At 39.4% G+C, this 21,667-nt stretch overlaps 1 protein-coding gene across 26 annotated transcripts in view; it reads right to left on the bottom strand.

The window, feature by feature from the left end:
* The window catches only part of CELF2 (CUGBP Elav-like family member 2), a 451,050-nt gene that overhangs the window by 19,249 nt on the left and 410,134 nt on the right, over window positions 1–21,667 (bottom strand). For 19 of the 26 annotated variants that reach the window (XM_023918764.2, XM_086886453.1, XM_023918756.2 and 16 more), the window contains one exon: window positions 3,775–3,894. In XM_023918764.2, the coding sequence (XP_023774532.1) occupies window positions 3,775–3,894 (120 nt within the window). Of the gene's footprint in view, window positions 1–3,762; window positions 3,895–21,667 lie in introns of all 26 variants that reach the window. The other 7 variants (XM_023918759.2, XM_023918760.2, XM_086886448.1 and 4 more) reach the window with 1 other exon arrangement.

Genomic DNA, 21,667 nt, shown 5'->3' with positions numbered 1-21,667 from the left:
TTGGTTTCATGTCTCATTTTTCTACTCTGATTTGATTGGTAATAAATTCAACTAATTTCCTAGTCAGGAGTGTTCTGCCTGTGATGGTAGTTGGTAAGTAGTCTTTCCCTACCCTTAACTCACAAACCTTTTGTTACATTTTCTCTCCCTTGCCCAGTTCAGGAGGGGGAGTGATGGAGTGGCATTCAAAACATTATAATAACAATAATAATAACAAAAACAACAGCAACAATATTTTTTACAATACATGATGTATAATATTTTATATTTTTTATTATATATTACTACTAATAATAATTTGATCCTGAGGCTGACTGTAGTCTGCTCTGATGTTTTGTACTTATGTTTGTGTCACTGCTTGCATGGCTGTACACACAGGGCTGGTTAAAGTAAAGGCTCCTGATAAAGGAGCTTGTATCTCTCTTTTTATTAGAGTGTTGAAATAACTGGATAACAGAGGTAGCATTAGGATACCATGTTATCTTTCATGAGTCATTGGCCTATTAGATAAACATGCTTTGTGTTGCAGTGGGCAGCATCCTCCCCCTCCTTTCCCCTGGAATCAATAGCACCTTCTCACCCAGCGGTTCCAGATCAGCCATCAGCCCACGGCAGTGCTCCTGGGAAGGGCACAGCCACTGCTGCCACAGCCCACGTGTGCCATACCCCTCCCTCCTGAGCAAAACAGAGCTGCAGAAAGCACCCAACACTTTTTCTGTTCTTACATTTTTATTAAATGTGCAAGGCCCAGCTGCTGTTACACATCTCTGCCATCTCTTTATTATCTCTACCAATACACCTGAGTCACACAGTGAACTCTGGTCCCTTCCTCCCTTCTGTGAAATAACCTTTTGGAGCCTCTCATCTATGGCCTTCTACTTTTCTGAGTTTCTCTACATAATACAAAAGCAACAAAGCTTGGCAAGTCTAAAGGTCTCTCGAAGCGCTTTTCAAGCACCTTCCAATCTGTCATGAATAGTTTTATCTCTGTTTTACAGATGTAAATAAGGGGGCAAAAAGGCTAAGTGACTGCCCTGGGGTCACACACAAATACTGTGCCATAGTATCCTGACAGCATGGTTTTCTTTCTTAATTGCAAAGACTTGCTTCCTCCTTCTTTAGTGTTTTTTCCTCATAATTCATAATTCTTTTTGTTACTTAGAATTCTTAAATTTACATGCTCAAAGCAGTCTAATGTTTTGCCATTTAAAGTTTTAGGTGCTTCAAGAATAACCGAGAGAAGACTGAATCCCCACGCTTAGGTACAACTGCTGCCAAAACCTTGGAGACACTTAAACTTACCATACTCCACCTTATTTAAGGCCTCCAGATACCTTTTTAAAATGCTTCTCCCTACAATGACAGCACTATCAGTCTCCATACACAGCTTTTCACAGACCCAGACAGGACTGAGAAAACAAAAGTCTTCTAGTGAGTTCGGTGTGGAAGACATTCTCCATGCAGGGCACGGAGATTGATTCCATGATTCTCACATGCAGGGCAGGACATGGCTTAGGTAGAAGAGCATCTCTTCAAACTTCTGTATAAATCAATGCCCAAGCACAGAGCCACCTTCTGATTAATTTTTGGGTTAAGCTCTGCTTGACTTGTGCTTTGGATTTTCTAATTCTCCAACTAGATGCATGTCACTCAGTTCCCAATTTGCTGCACAGTTACTTCAGGAATGTCCATGGCCAGCGAAAATTTTTTATGGGCCTGCTTATGACCATGGTATAAGCCATGTCATGAACATGACATGAGCATGAGGTTTTCCAAAGGTAATCTCCCAGGTGGGTTTGAGTGTGAATGACTGAGTCAGGCATGGTCATCAGGAAAAGCCCCATACTGTCATTAAAATAGACAGGGAGTTTATTGTAGTTTGACCAATGCTTCACTATCATCAGCATCGTGAGTACCAGAAAGTGATAATCAAATTCCCTTTTGAGGGAAACAGTGCCCTAATGCTGAGCTGTGTCATGGAGAAGCAGTTTCCCCTCTTTAGCTCTCTCTCATGTATGTATATACATAGACAGACATACCCACATACATTTTGTAAGCACTATGCACATATCCATAAAAACATCCATGAAGAAGATTTGGGACTGCAGTCACTGTCAGTACAAGTCCATGGAGGCAATGGTGACTTAAAACAAACTGAAATTTGGTACCAGGTTGTGAATACATCATTAATAGTTCATATATGACACATGCAGATAAGTTTGCACATATATCACCTCAAAATGCTTGCTGAGAAATTGTAAACTCTTTGCTTGCAGCGTAGCAAGGAGCATTAAAAGGAGTGCAACAGGAGGGTTCCCACACAATGAGCTCACATGATTCACTCCTGCTTGGTTTTGATGAAGGGATACAATATGTTGGAGTGCTTCAGTGTGCCTGGGTTCTTAGTACTTGTGGAGGGGAAGGACTGGGATGTCACATTTTGCTCTTGATATTGTGATTTTTTTTATACACCAAGTGAAGCACAATGACTGTTAATCAGAAAGGACATTTAATGGTTTCTTACTCATGTCAGGATAGATCTCTTACTACAAGAGCTCATGAGACGAGAGAAGTTAGCTTTCTACGCATGCCATTTAACACTAATGGAAAAACATCTGCCATTTTGGAACCTAATACTCATTTTTCTTAAGTTGCCCTTGAGTTGTATCTACGAAGAGTTGTTTTGTGTGAAATGCACACGTCCTTGCCAGAAGCAAGTCCTGTTTTACACGAGACCCCATGCAACCATTCAACATTGCTACATGGACATCCATAAGCCCCCTTCCTTCCCAGCTCCCAACAATGCCAACCAGAGATCACAGAACAAAAAGATTGTGTGAGCAGCCAAGTAACAGTGACAGAAAGGACATCATGCAGAGCATCAGAGTGAGCAAGAGATACTGAGGAGGACATCCATTCCTGAGGGTACATTATGATGGGTCATGGACTGGCAATGACCAAATAGATTCCTTGCATTGCAAAAGGAAATGCAAGGAGCAACAGCAGCTAAAGAAAAAAAAAGAGGGAGGGGAAAAAATGCATCTGGGGAAATCTCTTCTGTTACAGGCAAAGGTGAAGTCATCATAGCAGAAACAATAATAAAAAAAAAATTCCTTCTTCTTCAGAAAAATCTGGACCAAGGCTCAGAACAAAGAAGAATGTTCTAACAAGTGCTGGCATCTACTTTGCTGGAGATGCCAGGATTTGTTAAGATGTCATAGGATAGGTGTGTGTGCTCTGGCATTACAGGTGACTGACTGCATGTTCTCCCATACTTGCCAATTAAAAGCCAAAGACTTGCCTTCATTTTTAAAGCATATTGCTCTCAAGTCAATTAGGTAATTCTTACAGATGTTTTAAAGGACTGCCTCTGTGGCAAATGTCTTTCTTAGCACTACATTTCTGAGTGAGGTTTTGTACATTGGGGTGATACACCTGTTGTCAGACTCCCTCAGTGAAAAAGGAGCCTCTCCTATAACCTAGAAAACCCAAATCCCCACTGACAATTCTTTTACCTTCCATATGTACTGCAAGAAGAGGAGTCTTTATGCAGGGACACAAGGAAATTCATTTTGCAGAACAAACTGTGTGAAATTTAAAGACTCCAGGGAAATACATATGCAGTAGTAGTAGTATGGAACAGAATCAACTTGACCCCCTTATTTGGTGTAGAGATTAAAAATCATATTATTACTCTACAATTGATAATTTTTGTGGCATGATTATTGGGGAAGGCTGTCCACCACAGCAATAAATACTCACTGTTTACGGTACCTGCTAGTGCATTAATATTATTCAGTCCAACAGTGGCTCCAGCCAGTCCTTGGAGAGTACCCAGAGAAGTCAAAGAATTCATGGCCGCACCAGCTGTGGAATTAGCAGTTGATGCAGCCACTGAAAGGAAAAAAAGCAAAGCAAAATTAAGACAATTAAGTTTGTTTATTTTATTTGATCACAGAACAGCTTACAATCACACACAGGAGCACAACAGGGCTACTTGCAAGGAGAAGTAAAAAAGAAAATGAGACCAACAAGACCAATCTTGTTCAAGACATCAGCAGTGTGATTGTTCATGGGAAGTGTTGATGAGTCTAGAACTGCAAATACTAGATCACAAAATTCAGTACTGTGCTATTATTTGCAAATATAATACTAAACCACTATGTGTGGGATCAGACATTTTCTCAAAAGTTTGTCAATTAACCTAGCAACCCAGGCTGATCAGCTAACCAGGCGTTTGGGATTTTGCCACACACTTCAAAGTCCATCATTAAACAAACAAGAATTACTCAATAATTTTGTCATTCAGCAGATTACTGTGCTGGGCCCCAAATGGTCTAAGACTAAGTTCAATTATTCTAAGGGAAGACACTATGCTCTAGGACACTGTATGAACTTCATTTAAAGATCTGAAGATTAGAAAAAGCAGGGTGACCAGGCAAATACAAAATGTAACTACCATTCATTTTAATGCAGGCTTTTATCCTGGCCTTTGTGCATAGATAGTCATGTATATGCACCCCTATGATACTGTATGTATCCCCAAAAGCTCTGTCAGAGGGGAAAAGGTGGAAAAAATGTCCTTGATGCTACTGTCAAAGGAATGATGAAGGTGGGTGAGATGAATCAATCTAAATTATGTGTTTAGGGAGAGAAAGAGATTCACTCTCTTGTCATAAGAAAGTAATAAAGAGTCATCATTTGGGATAGGTTGGGTGAATTAGAAATACCTGTCTCACAGAAGGGCCTTGAAAAACCAGTGTAGATTAAACACTCACTGTACTTAACTCACAGGTAGGTAAGGTATACCAGATGAATCACACTCATAAAAGCTGCAGATGCAATTAAGTTTTTAGCTTGTCTCCTGAGCCCTACTTTTGTGTATAGTCATAAAGACTTATTTTTTTTTTTTTTTCCTGTTGTAAAGTTGCATTATCTTAGGAAAAAGTGAACATTTAAAGTCAGAGTTTTGTTGATGATGTACTGGAGGCAAATCATGTCTACAACCATGTAGAACCATTTTTGGCTTCTATTCATTACCTAGGTATGAAATAGTTAAAACCGCTTTTATATGATGCTTTTTTGGGCTGTCAAACACATCAGATTACTCAGTGAACCCTCAAGAAAGTGAAGTCTCTAGAGCTGACAGGACCCAGTAAGGAAAACAGGAGGTAACTTTTTCATTCTGTGGGTAAACCTTGAAGCTCTAACCTACAAATAACCTACCTTTGCAACATTAAGACCCACCAAAGACAAGTTTTCACACTCTTGGGGCCTCAAAGTACAAAGAACATTCTTGCTGTGGGGGAAGAGAGATTTCCAGACACTGTAATGCAGTCCTTCCTTGTCTCTTAGCATCTGTGATGTTAACTCAAATAATTTTATATGTTGCAAATAGAAGCAGCTTTGATAATTCAATCTGTCCCTACAAAGCAATAAGAATCCAATAATGTCTCTGAATAAAAAAAGTAATTAAAAAAACAAGTAAAAACCCCCACTTTCTTCAGATAATGTGGGCACCAACAGAGAAGAAAGGAAAAAACAAAGTGAATTCCCTGTGACTAACACTGGTATGTGCTTCTGTCAATGTTCATTAGCAAATTATTTAAATGAAGTATATAAAACTCAAATCTGAAGGATCTGATTAGTTTTGACTGGACTAAATTCCATCTATTTTCTGTTTTAGAGGATTATTATCATTTTCTCTTGAGGAAACACATATAGTTAAGAAATGAGAGAAATGGGGACTAGGAAACTGCCTGTAAATTACATTAAAGCTGGGGGCAAATATCTCCTGTGAACAAGAGCCATATGCTTATGGATTGTCAACACATCTGTTGGAGAAGGCAAAAAAAATCTGCTTAAAACCTTCCCTCTTGTGCAGCCCACAGTGAATTATGGAGGCTCTTATAACTGGCTGTTCAAACACATGCTCCAAGGATGGTCAGTATCTGGGACCAAAATCTCTTTTCTTCTTTTTTTGTCATCAAGTTTCTCAATTCCCTCAGGCAAATAAAGAGCAGGTGCCTCAGTGCTTCACCCACTTGAAGCTGCAATGCAGATTATCTAGTTTGCCTGAATAAGGACTTGGCATACACTCACTGTACAATACTGGTTGAACCTCTAAAGCACCTCAGGAATGAGTGTTATATTGTTGTGGTATTTCTTTTGCTTAGCAGTGATCTGCCTCACAGACGCAGTGGGACAATGCTCTTTTCTCTTTGGCTTAGTATTTCTTTGGGAATAAAGAAACTGAACACCTGTGTAGTTTCTACCATCTTATTGAACAGGGGGTGAATAGAAATGAAGAGAACTCCTTCTTTTGGGGTGCCTGGAGAGATCAAGCAACTGCTGCATAAGGCTTCCTGAGAGACCCCACACTAATTGATTGAGATCTGCATGTATGAAATAAAGATGAAGACAGTGATGAGCTAAAATATTACCATAAAGGGGTTATGAAAGGCCCAAAATATTAACAAATGTGAAAATTTGTAACAAAATGCCATATAAAAGCAACAGATGAAGCAATGGCATGCCTTGTCCCCCAGAAATCTGAAGGAAGATGAAATAAAAGTTAAAAGGTCCTATAAGACAAGTGTGAAGGCTTAATCCAGCTGTAAGTTTTTACTTTGTGTGCTCCCAGATGAAATCCATCTAGAGACAAGGACTGTGCTTCTCCTGTCCTTTGCCATTTTCTAGTTCCTTTCAACTAAAAAATTGTAACATATATTAAACTGAAGGGAAAGAAGAAAAATCACATGCCTTGTGGTAACAGCAAATGACTGCACTACTTTGGGGGAGCCTGTATAACTCTTTTGTGTCAGCAAAACTCTTGGGCTCCACAAATGCTCAGAGTAATGGCAAAGGAAGAATAATTCACTGTCAGAATACTTTCTATATTTATGTCTTTTAGTTGTCCAGAAGACAAAAATAGATTGGCTACCTACATAATTTATAAATTGAGTTTTACCAGGTTCCTCTGACACCAAATAAATGAAAAAAAAAAATAAAAAAAATACACAACTCCCTCCAGCCTCCACACCAGAACATTCACAGAATCACAGAATATGCTGAGTTGGAAGGGACCCACAAGGATCATTGAGTCCAACTCCTGGCCCTGCACAGGACACCTCAAGAGTCAAACCTTGTGCCTGTGAGTGTTCTCCAAACACTTGACTCTGTCAGGCTCGGTGCTCTGACCACTGCCCTGGGGAGCCTGTTCCAGTGCCCAGCCACCATTTACTCGGTGAAGAACCTTTTCCTGACATCCTTAAACCTCCCCTGACACAGCCTCAGGATATTCTGTTGGGTCCTCTCACTGGTCACCACAGAGAAGAGTTCAGTGCCTGCCCCTCCTCTTATTGTGCTTCTTCCATTTAACTGATTCAATTTTTTCTATCAGCTTCAAGCTTCAAGCCAAGAAACTTGGCCTTTGGCTAATACATTCTTTGACAGAGTTCTCTTTGATACAGAGAACACGTTTTTATTTAGAGTGGCTGCTCTATACAATTCAGATATTTCTATTTATCTAGTAATGCTGCACTTGTGGAGACTTTTAAGGCTGGAAGGAGCTGGCATTTTCAAATGTTCTCAAAACATTCACTTCTGCCATTATGAACCATTTACTAATGGTTATAACACCTTTTAGGTCAACTTTTTTGTTTTGTTTTGTTTTGTTTTTTTTCAACAGAAATATGAACTAGCAATGAGCCATTTATCTTTTAAATTTTAATAACATGTTAACACAATTTCTAAATATTATGCCAACCTAGAAGAATGACAGGAATTAGCATAGAAACTTTTGGCCATTCTTTTGGCTAGCTTATGTCAATAGAGTCATAATGATTTACATCATCTGGATTTGCCTCAGCTGGAAAACTAGATTCAGGATAACAGCATCTAGGAAAGGCAATGATGTGTAAATATTTCTTTGGCTTTGCTACACACACTGTGGATGGAATTAATTTCCCCACCTTTGTCAGCTTGTTGTTAGTTTAAGCTAGTCTAGTCAAAACTGGACTGTCTCTGAGATTTAAAGACCTCCAATTCAGACACCCTACCTTTAGATTTTTATTTCAGGTTGAGCTGAATTGCTCTAAAGAGCACAAGGATGAGCTCAACTACCAGATGCTACTGGTGCCTTTCCCGGTTTTCCCTCAAACTTCTTGTGCTGCCCTGGCTAAAGCAATTGCTATGATTTTTGTTGCAAGGCTTTCTGCTTCTTCACAGCTGCTGCCTGTCTCTTAGAAAGCTGTATCTTGGAGGCACAGGCACATTTTTGTCACGCCTATTTACTTCCTTACACCTCATAACAAAGACTTGGTAGAGCTTCTTGCTATACTGAAACCACAAACTTATGCTTGTCTGTAGTACAGCCTTGGGCAAATCCCACCCCTTCCATGTCTCAGGCCTATTTATAAAGTGAATCATAGAATAAGAGAATGGTTTAAGTTGGAAGGCATCTTTAAAGATGAACCATGAGTGATCTTCAACTAGAACAGGTTGCTCAAAGCCCCATCCAACCTGACTGACTGTTTCCAGGGATGGGATATCCACCACCTCTCTAAGCAACCTGTACCAGTGTCTCACCATCCTCATAAAAAAATTTTCTTCCTTGTATCTAGTCTAAATATTTTAGTTTAAAAGCATTGCCCCTTGTTCTGTTTCTACCGACCCTGCTAAAAGGTTTGTCCTGATCTTTCTTGCAGGCCCACTTTAAGTATTGAAAGGCTGCAATAAAGTCTCCCTGGAGCTTTGTCCAGGCTGAACAACTCCAACGCCCTCAGCTTTTCCTCATAGAAGAGGTGCTCCATCTCTCTGATCATCTTCAGGAATTCTTTTCCCACTGTGAAGGTCAGAGTCCAGGAAGGCTGCTGAAGACAAAGAACATGATAACCCACCCTCTGACTGTTCCACTGAAGGAAAGGACCTATTCCAAACACATGAGCCACTATGTTTCAGCAGAGAAATGGTTTGCAGCATGATCAGGCTCATTCTTTCCTTAATATTTTTGGTAAATGTCTAAGTGAAAAAAAAATTTCAGTGACTTCTCAGCAAAGTCCTATACCACAAAAACCCCTGGATCTCTTGGAAACTCCCTGCTATATGTGCTAACTTAGCACTATTTATGGCCAATGTAAACTGCACTTCTCCATTCCTCTCTGCCTTGTCCTGTTCTCTTCCTCCTCTTCCAACATGGGTGCCCTGTCTGGAAATGATACCCAAACTGCAAGTCTTGGAGTAAGATACTAAGCACATGAGACATTATAAACATTTAAAGTGATATTTCTTATTGGAAACATTATTTTGGTTTTAGGGCAGGTTTAGTGGCGAGAATGGGCAAAGAAAAGCAAGGGCAGCTTCAGCTCTTTGCAGACATGGAGAGCTGCTCTACACCCTGCCAACCCCATCCATCTGAAGAGCAGCTGTAATGTTTCTGGAGCAGAACCAGATTTCTGGTGCTGCAGGGTTTCATGGCAGTTCCAAGACTGGCTTAACAATACTGGGACTTTCCACACAGAGATCCACAATGGTAACTGTGTCAGCCTGCTGACAGCATTCCTTTAGGCAGCCCTTGGTTACACTCCACAATTGCCTGGCACTATGAATGCCTGGCACAACAGGAAACTCAGTGTTTAGTCTGGTATCAGCCACTTGCTTTTTACCACTCACCTGTGAACCACAACTTTGTTCTTATTGTTCTACTTAATGAAGAGTTTAAACAACTCAAGTGTTCAAAGTATGTCTTTTGCTCCAGTTAAGACATAGTAGTGCACCAGGGATCAATATTGCCCACAAGTTTTAGGTTCAGTATCTCTGAGACTAAGCATGAGAAGTTGCAGAGAAAACGTTCACTTCTGGGAGACACTCCTGGCAGATCTGTATTGGCAGTTGTCTAAGTCCAGAATCCTCTTTCTTGTACTGAATTTGGGTTTATTTCTGATTTTCTGCTGCCTTCCTAAGCTCATTGAGTCCAAGGGACAGATGAAATGGATGTGAGACTAGTGCTGACTAAATGGCTGTCATTCAGATGGATTCAGATGGGCAGAACTGGCCAACATGAACCTTATGAGATTTAAGAAGGATAGATGCCAAGTCCAGCAGCTGGGGAGGAATAATCCCTTTCAGTAACTCAGCTGGGAATGGGTGGGCTGGGGAGAAGGTTTGCTGAAAAGGACCTGTGGGGGTCTTGGCGGGATGTGACCATGAGCCAGCAGCATACACTGGCAGCAAAGAAACCAAACAGCATCCTGGACTGTGGAAGAGGAGCCAGGAGATCCAGGTGTCCTCTGTACTCAGTGCTTGTTAGATCACATCTAAACACTACATGCAGATTTGGGCTCCTCATTGCAAGGAGAACTTTGATTGGGTGGTGCGAGTTCCGTGGAAGGTCAGCAAGTTGGTCAGGGGTCCAGCACTTGTCCTTTAATGAGCTGGACTTGCTCAGGCTGGAGAAGACACAGCTCGAGGTGAACCTAAAATAGCCTCCTGGTGCTCAAAAGGATCCACTAGATAGAGCAATAGTACGTGGAGGGAAGATGAGAAGTACATTGGAACAAGGGAGGTTCCATTCAGATATAATTAAAAACATTTGTACTGTGAGGATTGTCAAGTTCTGAACAGATTACCCAGATTCCTCCCTCTGTGTCCTTGGAGGTTTTTAAGATTTGTTTGGATCAAGCCCTAAGCAACCTGATCTCACATGAGCAGGGAGCTGAGCCACAGGCGTCCCGACTGACCTTCCCACCTCAATCATTCTATGGGAATTAGAGCAGCATAGGAGAAGAGAAAGTCAGCTCACACTAAGGCTGAATGAAAGAAGGCTGAAGAATGAAGATGTGTTGAAAACTGAACAGTAGAACCACTTTCTGTTCTTGGGTCTGTTAACAGAAACAGAGGATGACACTGAATGTGCCACTTAACGCTCATCTGTGGTTTTGATTCTAGGCTGCCACAGCTACACTGTGTGGGTGAGGTTTCTAGGGCCCAATCTACCTCTGAAAAAAGAAGTTCTGACCTTGGATCTTTCCTTGAGGTTTTAGACTCCTCTTAGATTCAGCAATGTGCAACAGAAAATAAAATCACAGTAGAAGAATGTAAAGAAAGGATATAAATAAATCATATGAAGAGATATGGCCAGAAAATAAAGTAAAAAAATAAATAAAAATATTTCTAACAGCTCCCCAGTTAGCAACAGAAAAAAATGGTAAGCATTTATAGGAGAATTATAAGGACAAAAGTAAAAGAAATATTAAACTCAAAGTTGAAATCTCTAATTTTAGCCAGCTGAATTTAAAATCTTTGTTTAATACACAAAATCTATTGGGTAAACAAAATATGCCTTTGTCCCTTGCTTAGTCCAGGAGGGATAACAAAGCTAAGAGACAACACTGGATTTAAGGATAATCAGATCAAGGCTGTGTTCTTTGTTTTCATTCTAATCTTTAGTTGCAATAACCAATGATGTTTGGAACTGTGTCTTGAAAACTGTATCTAAATATGGGGAACACCTGCTGGCCTGACTGAAAGACTAAAGATATTGGACAAAGTTTTGTTGTGTTGGACAAAGTTTGTGCAAAGCTTCCCACTTTGGTTTATATTATCTCAGTTTTGTGGTGGTAGTCTCTTAAACAGAGAGTGGCACCCAGCTGTACAAGGCTCTTATGTAGATGGGAGTCTGGACCACCGACCTGGAGTTAGGAGGGATTCTGCACAGATCTGATCTTAAATATTTAAGGTCAATCAATTAAGGTGTGCTATCTTTATATAGCCCTAAACCAAGTGGTTGTTTTGAAGAAGGCCACAGAGTTTTCTCCTAAACACACAAATGAAATGTTTTATGGAAAAAGGGAATGTTTCAAATATAGTAATGCTGGAACTCTTGAAATGAGGATTATAAACATGGTGTGGGGAGAAGTGGGCAAGTCAATCATGGTGCCCATGTGACATTGCTCTCAGGAATTTGCAGTGGTGTTTCTGGCTGAGATGAGCACATTCTACGGACTCTGACTGCAGAAGGAACATTTTAAAGGGGAAGAATAATTAAGCAATGACAGAGGCATCATCATTATTAGATAATCACAACCCAGGGGCATTAGCAAACGTTGAGTGTCTCTAATCCCATGGGGTCTAATTATTCTGTGATAATAACCACACCTCCAAGTTTTAATTTATTCTTCTGGAGAATCTGGAGGGGGAGGGGGAGAAATGGGGGCATTTTAATATTTTTTGCTAAAAGAAGATGCAGTTGGCCTTTCACTAGGGCTCATCAGTATTCTAATCTAACTAGCATGTGTGATTGGCATTAAATTATCTGCCCTTTTTAGTGATCTCCAGCCAATCTGAGTATTCACCCTTGCACAAACTGGTGGCCTCTCTGTTGCTAACAGTACCAACAGGCCCTGGTTCTATTTCTTGGAACAGATTTTGGCAAAGGTGAGGTAGATTTTCCTGATCTGGGGAGATGTATTTTCCATAAGGTCATCGGACAAACATATTGTCATTGGTATAGGGAAAGAAGTAAAAACTTGCACATTTTCTAGTATCTTGGAAGTGCTGTCTGACATGTCAAAAAGGAAGATTCTAGGAAGTTTAAGTACTCTGCTTGTGCTTGGACAGGATAAAATTAAAGTGACAGATGCACTCCAGGGAAAGAGCACCAGAAAAGCAAGAGAGCAAGAAAGAGTCAGGGGAAACAAGAATGACAATACAGAAAGACATATACCAATATCACAGCCTTTCTCCAATAAGTCAGTGCTCCTCTGCTTCTTCATTACTCACAGATGAACTGTGCCCATGAAAGATTGTCCATTTCTTCGCAAGGAACAGGGGAAGAGAAGCAGCAGTGAGAAAAGGAAGACTCTTTTTTGTATCTGTGGGCATGCATGTGCAAGTGATAGAAAGCATGACAGAGAGGGAGAGGAGAGGAAGGAGCCTTTCCCCATGGTGATCCTTCTGGTTCTGGCTTTATGAGGTCCTTTGGAAACATTGACTTATACAAGAATAAAAAGAACCCAGAAAACATAATGAGGTGAACAGATTCATTCAAATTGCAAATTCAGAAGCCAAGGCCTTCAACAATGGGAGAATAACTTTAGGCTCATAAACCCATACTATTAAGTAGTGCATGGGTTTTTGAGAGCTAAGAGAGCTTGGGAGAAGTGAAAATCAGGGACACTAATTTTAATCACTTGTTTATGTTAACAACTAACATGACATTTATGATTGTCATGAAATTACAGTGTGTACACCATGGACCTTCCACAGCAGTGCAAAGTAGGAGGAGAATAAAGCATGCAAAGGTACTACAGGTATGGCAGACAAATTTATTAGCTGGTTGATTTTGTGGTTTTATAGTCCTCTGTTCCAAAACATTCCTCCAAACCCATCTAGCAGAAGGTATATTAATAAACAAGGGTTCATTGATTGGGCATGTCTTTGTGAGTCTAGGCTGCTTTTATGAATCTTGGTGTTTAAGGACACATTTTCCTATGAGATTTTAAAGATGAAGAGAGAATGAGAGAGAGAGAGAGAGATTAAAAAGCAAGTTAATATTCTGGGCCAATTCCATGCTGATGCTTCTGTTTTATTGAAATGCATTTCTCAGTGAAGACCATCCACCCCTAGAGTAAACTACAAGTTGTACCTCAATGCTGTGCCTGCAACATGTTGTGCATTCTCCCCAGCACACCACAATCATAAATTGCCTTTGCTTTTGGGTGGGAACTACTTTAGAGTGGCTCGGGAACAGAATAATAATGCACAGTGGACTGGCTTGAGTTCAGCTTCATAGCTGACCATCAGATATTTCCAACTGTAACTCTAGCTGAAATCAAACCAAATTGAATCACTACAATATGAGGAAAACAAAGAAGAATTACTGAGACTTATGACATTACTTATGACGCTGGTTTATTCAGTGGGGCTAAGGGCTGTGGCTGTGCTCGTTGAAGCACCACTGAGTTCACATCAAAGCCATTTCTACAGGGAACTTCCAGCTGTGCTCTCATGTTTATTACAGCTATCTAACTCAATTTGGAGCAGGCTATTGTTCCGAGATGCATGCCCTGATGCTGAAATGACCTCCATGTGGAGCCACTTCAGAATACAGCCACTTATAAATCACTTTCCGAAGAATTTCTGATCTAAAATCAAGAAGGCTCTACTTGAGGCCAGGATCTCCTGCCTAGAGTACAGGTTCCTTCACACAGCCCCTGGTGTGCCTGCAACATCTCTGACACACTTTCAGCACTAAGCATTGACAAACAACATGCAGTAGCATCTCTCCATTAAAAAAAAAAGAATAAAGAAAAAAGAAGAATGTCAGCAGAATCCAAGGCTATCATTCAAGGTAAGCAATGTTTTTGTTCTGCAAGTGCTTACCACATGCATATATGCCAATTCAAACTCTAGTACATGGGAGAGGATGGCCTGATTAATCTTTTTCGCCTCTCTTGCATATCAGTCTTAAGATCAGGTAAACAGTCCTTGGGAGGTGTTTGTCTTTCCATTGCAACAAGATGTTTCTAAAAGACTTGTTTTCTTCAAACACTTAGGGTCCTGTCCATAGTATTTTAGAATAGAGATGAGCTATACTATATATTGAAGACTTGAGTTTGTAGTTAAAGGAGTTATGAATCCTGAAGGTGCGTGCAATTATTTCCATGGCAGGTGGGTTACTAAGTGCGGTGTGCAAGCACAGCCTTATTGCAATAGCACATCCACAACATGCAGTTGTTCACCCCTGGGAACTGCAGAATTTGAGGATTATTTTGCCTCATGTAAAAGTACTCAGCCAGGTCCTTTGCAGACATTTGTAAAGTCATATTGAGTTCATTGTGACACTGGTTCTTTTCATCCATATTACACATTTTTGTTCTGCAAACAGCAAAGGCAGTTGAGTGTTTACTTTACTTGGTTTTAAACTTATGCAGTTGTTGGAGATATTTTTGTTTGGCCATGGCATAAAATAGTTCAGTAGAGCCATATTCAAGCAACTAATTCTTTTGAGAGAATGTTAAAACAATTAGGTTAAAGCATTAATAATAATAAAAACCAGAATAAAATTAAGATTTTTAAATTATTATTTTTTACTATTGATTATAATTTTTCTGCCTTGGGTAAACAGACCAGGAGTATCCATGGACATAAGCATAATCCAGTAGGACTGCAGGAACAATACTGGCATTAGTTGAAAGCTCCTTCAAATGCATGAATTTGTCTAAGATTTACATTATTTCTTGGGTATTATGAACTGCAGCATTTTCTGGGCTTGTAACTTCTTGTAAGATTTATTACATATAAGCTCACATATCTACCTGTGTAGGCAAGCTGATACTATCATCTTTCTTTAATAGAAAGCAACCCTGAATGAACTTCAAATAGTGCTGCCAACAGAAAGAAGGTTTTTGTTTTTTTTTTACTAACTGGGATTATTGTAGCTTGAATTATAGTTTAAGAATGGGTTAGAGAGACACTTACAAAATATAATGTATTATATGTGTTATTTGTATACTGCAAGCAAAGTAAATCCTGAAATGTGCTAAGGCAACGGATTGAATACTTTAGGAAGATGATAATGTAATAATGTTTAAAAAACAAACATGTCTCCTGTTGAATTAGATCCTACTAATCCATGGTTTAGTACTGTATGCTGCTTTCTGAAAGAAAAAACAAACATAAAAAAATTAACCAGCACAATGCTTGACTGAAAATATGCACATGTTCCTGTCCTTCAGTATTAATGGAATTCTGAGGAAACAGCTGTAGATTTCTCTGCCAAAAATTCATAAATTGATAATGTTGATTCTAAAACAGATAAGGAGGTTTGCCAAAATGACCCCTACAGTTTTCAGGCAGCCTCACATTTTCACAAAGCAGTTCTACCCACCCTGAGCCCATTTAGTGCCTGAGCCTCCCTGAGATCCTTCAGGCTGCACTGATGCACCTGCTCAGAAACCCTTCTGAGAGGAGAATGCACAAAGACCTACTACATTTTAAGGGACAAAGCAAAGAGCAAAATGATGACCTGTCTGCTGCCATCAGCATCCTTCAGGTTATCACAGGCTCATTTTTCCAGTGAGGACACCAGGGAGAGACAGTGCTGCTCCAGGGAGGCTCCATATGAATCCATCACCTCTCCTTTTACTCTACTGGGACTCTGGGAGATTCTTATCCAAACTCCCACTCTTTTCTCCTTTAGTCATTTAAGACACATTGAAGCATTATTAAAAACACAAATATAGGTCAAAAATACATGCCCAGTTTCCTCTTTTTGGCTCCAACTTGTGCTTGCATGCCTGTTTAAGGGTGCTGTAATTATCAGATGGGCTTAGTACCAATACATCTCTCCAATAAGCAGCACAATCTCTGGATACTAAGAGCAATCAAAATCAATTCACTTATTTAGAAGCCTAACCACAGACTCCAAAACTTAACACCATGTCTATAAGACCAGCTGACACACAACAGTTCAGAAATATACTTGTCCTGTCACAAATCTCCTTGAACTATGCAGTCAAGTAACAGGCACTGGGATATGGGTGTGCTAAAGCAAGATTTTCTTCCATAGCTTCCTGGAAAACATATTCTTTTAAAATATCGGTGCTGAGATCAGATCTAAGGCATTGAAATTCTCTGTCCTCCAAGCATTCAGGTAACAATGCTATTTATATAACTGGACTTAAATACAAAATTTAAAAACATGTGCTTGGGCTAAGTGTGTGTACTGTACATTCACCGTATTTCAAAACCTCTATTTAAGCAATGTCTTATATTTATCAACTGTATATTTATCCTAAAAATAATGAAATTTATACTAGGGAAGATTTCTATGTTCTGCAAGCTAATAAAGCTTACTTTAAATGATTTTACAATAATGGAACATGCATTAATTCCACATGAAATGGCACAAAAATAATCAATTTGTACTACAGCACGATGAGTGCCATTCTGCATTTTAAACTGATCTTTTCCAACATGAAACATCTACTTCAATTTAGTCTTTAGCAAACTGTCAGACCTTCCTACACACCTACTGGTAGGGTTATTTTTGGATCATCCTGGAAGCAAATCATAACTATCTCAGTGGGTGTACTGGCCTCTAACAAAATGTCACGGTGGCAGCCTTGCGCCACTGATTGGAGAAAAACGTATTGTACTGAAGTGAACAAAAAGCAAATCTTCTAAGAATGGTTATTTGAACATTCTTCACTGCTTCTCAGCTGAAGCATCCTGTATATTCTATAAAATCTCTACTATTTCAACAATTGTGCTCACAACATGAACACCTTCAACTAAGACAATCTTCATACTAGATTAAGGGGTAGAGGAAATAATGAGCCACAGATGATAGCTGTAAGTTATAATTCTCTGTTTTGAGCAGAGGGAAAGAAGGAATTAATTCTTACAGGAAAGACAGTGTAATCTTTTTTTTCTTTTCAGTTTATTCTATAGTTCACAGTCTTCCTTTTTTGAGGACTGTTATTCTTCAATGTCAGCATCTGTCTGAAACTGAGTATTTTTAGACCTTTGTGCTTAGGAGAATTTTTTTTTCCAGTGCAAGAGTTAATGGCTGAATACTGATATAATATGACAAAAGCTGTGCTGGATTTTAAGAGATCATTAAAGGAAAAAAGCCTCACTTTCTCCCTTATCAGTATTTTTTTCCCTAATATTTCCTCTTAGGTTTACACAGCAGATAAACCTAAAGAGTTTTTTACTGAAGCATGAATAGCTACTTCAACTGTGTAAATAAATAATAGTTTAGAGAATCAAATAATCATGAAAATGTCATGGAAAATGAAGGCTCCTAAGTCTGAAACTGAATTAGCTTCTGGTTTAGCAATTCTATCTCCCCACAGCTCAGAAATTATATTGTGTATGTTCATGCAGATAAATTTGGATATATAATTAGATGTTTCATCTCCTCATCTACACACAGTAGGGCTTTCCCACTGGTTACTGAAACAAACATTTCTGTGTGAATTTGAAGAAACAAAATTGAAATGATCTCACAGAGGATGTGGAATCTCCATCCTTGGAAATGCTCAGACCTTGACTGGACACGGCTTTCACCAACCTGCTCTGAGTAATCCACATTTTACAGTGCTGTGTTAGCCTCGTACCAACCAAGACAGTCAGAATACACATTAATACCATTGGGAAAATTAGTGTTCAGGATCAACTGAGGGAAATTAAATGTCAGACACTGTTAGAGACAGATATTTTGATTCTGAGCTTATATGTCCCTCCTTCACATCCACCTCCTGGCATTCCCACCACCCACTGAATGACCCCTGCATCTCTGTAGGCTCTGGAACAGCAGCCTCCCTGTGAGCTCGTTGCTCCATGATCCATTTACAGGATGTGTCAAGGACAGTTTCTGGAGGAGACAATAAGGGATTATTTACACTCAGCTGGGATTACACTCAGCTGGGATTCATCCTGCCCAGATTGGGATATTTACAGTGTGGATACCTACAGGTGAGGTAGTCCCTCCAAAATCCCTTCCCAGTAAACAAGAAGTGCAAACTTCCAGTTCTCCACTCAAAGGGATGTGAGACAAACTGGATAAAACAAACCTGGAGTCAGGTAAAAGCTACCCCAAATCCTTGTGTTATGAAATACTACAGGTACCTGCCTTTAAAACAGTATGAAATAGTTCTGGTACCTGTCTTTAAAACAGAAGAAGTATCCTAAGCAAGTGAAATGAAAATAAAGTGAAGAATTAATTAACTAAATAGAGGCGATTAAAGTAAATAAAGGAAACAATTATCATATCAAAATAAAAGACAAGAAAGATGATTAAATGAGTCTTCAAAAGACCCATGAGAAACTCATGAAAGACATAATATGCCTTTACCTGGTTTTTAGTCTTTCATGATTTCATTTTAATTTTTATTCACTACCATCTGATAATTGCAAGAAACAGTTACTTTAACCATAGGCAATTTAAACCATTTTAATTTTTTTTTCCAGGGCCAAGAGACAAAAGAACCTATTTATTGCCTGAGGGGATTTTTACTAAAATGAAAGCTTAATCTTTCATGTTTTTTTAAGCAAAGGCTTTTAAAAAATCATTTCTAACAATGCTGTAGGGAGACACTTCCATGGGTATGCAAAATTGAAATTATAAATTTACAATTATAAAAAAATTAATAGTTTGGGGGATTGTATTGTCTCTGTTCTTTCTGAATGAATACTTTTTCAAGCTTAAGAGAAAGTATTTAGCACATGGAGAATGAGTGTCCTTGGACTCTCTTGCAGTCAAAGCTATTTAGTCAGAATGTATGGGAGAAAGATCACTGGACTTTGTTTGGAAATCCTCAAATATCAAATGTTCCTCTGGCTCCTCACTCCCTGGCCTGTTTTTCTGTGTTGCCAATGCACTGAAGCTGGCCTGACCACTATCTCCTCTGTACTAGCATGTTGCACTCATGGTTGCTAAATCTTATCTATGTAAAATTAAGCTTCAAGCCAAATTTTAATGGAAACAACCATCTTCTGGGGTTCTTATGACACATGTTTACAAAGGGCAGAACAAGAGCTCTTGGCCAAAGATTGATTCAGGGGAGATATATCTGGCTAGAAACATGGATGTGATTTATGTGGCTGCCATGGTTCAAGGCATACTGGAAATACACACTTATGCCCATATCCATTCTGAGCAATATTTCACCTTCAACAACATCAAGGAAAGGATTAAATTTAAGCATCTACCTTTGCACTGCCCCAAATGTGGGGTATTTTTTCAACTAAGAAATATTAATTTAATGCATTATCTGGAGAGATGCAAACATTTCTTCCTGGCTTTAGTGCAGGCTTTGAAATCAGACAAAATAATTTACACTTATGAAACACAACAAACTGAAGTGTTTTATTAAAGGAAAACTAGACCAAAAAAATACCCTTAAGGCCTCCAAACATTCACACAGAAAATTTAAATTTTTTCTGCCAACATATTTCAAGTTTTAGTGGAAACACTTTGAGATACTATGAAAAGCTTTATCAAACTAAATTCATTTTCCACGGAGCAGAGAAGAATCACTGAAGATATTATTCAGGTCTACAAAATACATAATAGGGTGGAGAATGTGAAACCAGAAAAGCAAGGTTAAACTAAAGAACATTTTAACAAGGCTTGATTTTAGGTTGGTTGTGCAACATAAATAGGTCAGTAGATCTATTTGAGATTTTTCAAGCTGTCTAATATTAGAAATACATGTGTACATGTAGCACCAAATGACTTTCAAAGGCACCTGGCATTCTGAAGACACTATTTGAAAGGCTAAATGTCCAGATTTTTTTTTGAAATCAATCACAAGTTCAATGTGCTAGCCAAAATCATTAATCAATTTGGAAAATACCTTGGTATCTGCTCTGTAATACCACCCTGAGCAATAGGAAGTTCTAGTTACCCCAAAGATATATTTGCCCACCCCAGTGTAAGCACCTATCTACCATGGTCCTCTGCAGACCAGAACATCAGATAAAATCTCACAGGTACTCAAGGAGCCACAAGATCAGGTTAAAAGGGAACAGCAAGTCAGACAGGCAGGATAAGAAGACTATTGGAGAGGGAAAGAGAGAAATGTGGACCTTAAGGCTGAAGCCAAGTTCTGTGTGTACATGGCAAAACAAAGTGCATGACAGGAACATTCTGGTGCCACTGTGCTGCAGAGCAGCAAAGCAAAAAGGAGTTAATTTCCAGCCCATCTGCACCACAGTGCAGTGCATGGAGTTGCCCTGGGAACTCTTGTCAGTATGGGTCAAGATATGTAGTGTGTGTCCTGGGAGGACAAGGCTGCTCAAACATTTATCAGGTAAACTGCAGAGATACCACACAGCACGCATGAAATGCAACATTGCTGCTTCTGTAAATGGGGGGCATTCAGACAGGTGTAACATGGAAACACTGACACTGGGAGTAGCCTTTTGCAAAGTGCTAAGTCCCACACCCAGGACAGAGGGAATAGATTACTCAAATTTAAAAAAAAACACATCAGCAAGCCAAAATTATTTTCACCCAACCTGCTTCTCAGGGACGTTGCTAATAAATATTATTTTTATGTCAAGATGAGGCTCATGCCAGAAACAGGAAAATTCTGCACAAACTTAGTACTAGCCAAGCTTCTTTCCATTTAACCTCTGTCCCAAAATACCAATAAAACTGAAATACAATGGGAGCCCTGGCTAGCACTAACACCCAGCACCACACTCAGTCCCAGTTCTATTGTGCAGTGAAGACTGTTTTCCTTACTGATGAGCTCAAACAGTCTGCCATGAATTACTTTTTCATGGGGGATAAATACACACTTAAACAAGATTAAACACAAATGTTCTTTAGTGGTGTCTAAAATAATATGAATGTTTTTTAGAACAGCAATAAACACACTTCATGATGCAAATAATTATGCCCTGCAGCCTTTATGTAACAATAACTGGCCGGATTCTCTACTCAGCTACATTACTGTAAACCCAGAGTAACTACACTGAATCAGCATCTCTCTCTGTGGATTCTGGAGATCCTGAAGTGTTATCTAAGTCTTAATTTGCCCCAGCTTCTCTCTAGGGTTTTTGCAGATAGCAGACATGCATGGCTAGAAGTCTACATGGTGGTCATGGAGGCATTTCCACCTCTTATCCTGTCCCTTTTGCCCTCATAAAT

Source organism: Cyanistes caeruleus, chromosome 4 (assembly GCF_971803275.1).
Source record: "Cyanistes caeruleus chromosome 4, bCyaCae1.hap1.1, whole genome shotgun sequence".
NCBI lineage: Eukaryota > Metazoa > Chordata > Aves > Passeriformes > Paridae > Cyanistes > Cyanistes caeruleus.
Note: the sequence above shows the minus strand (reverse complement) of the source record. Positions and strands in the feature narration are given on the sequence as shown.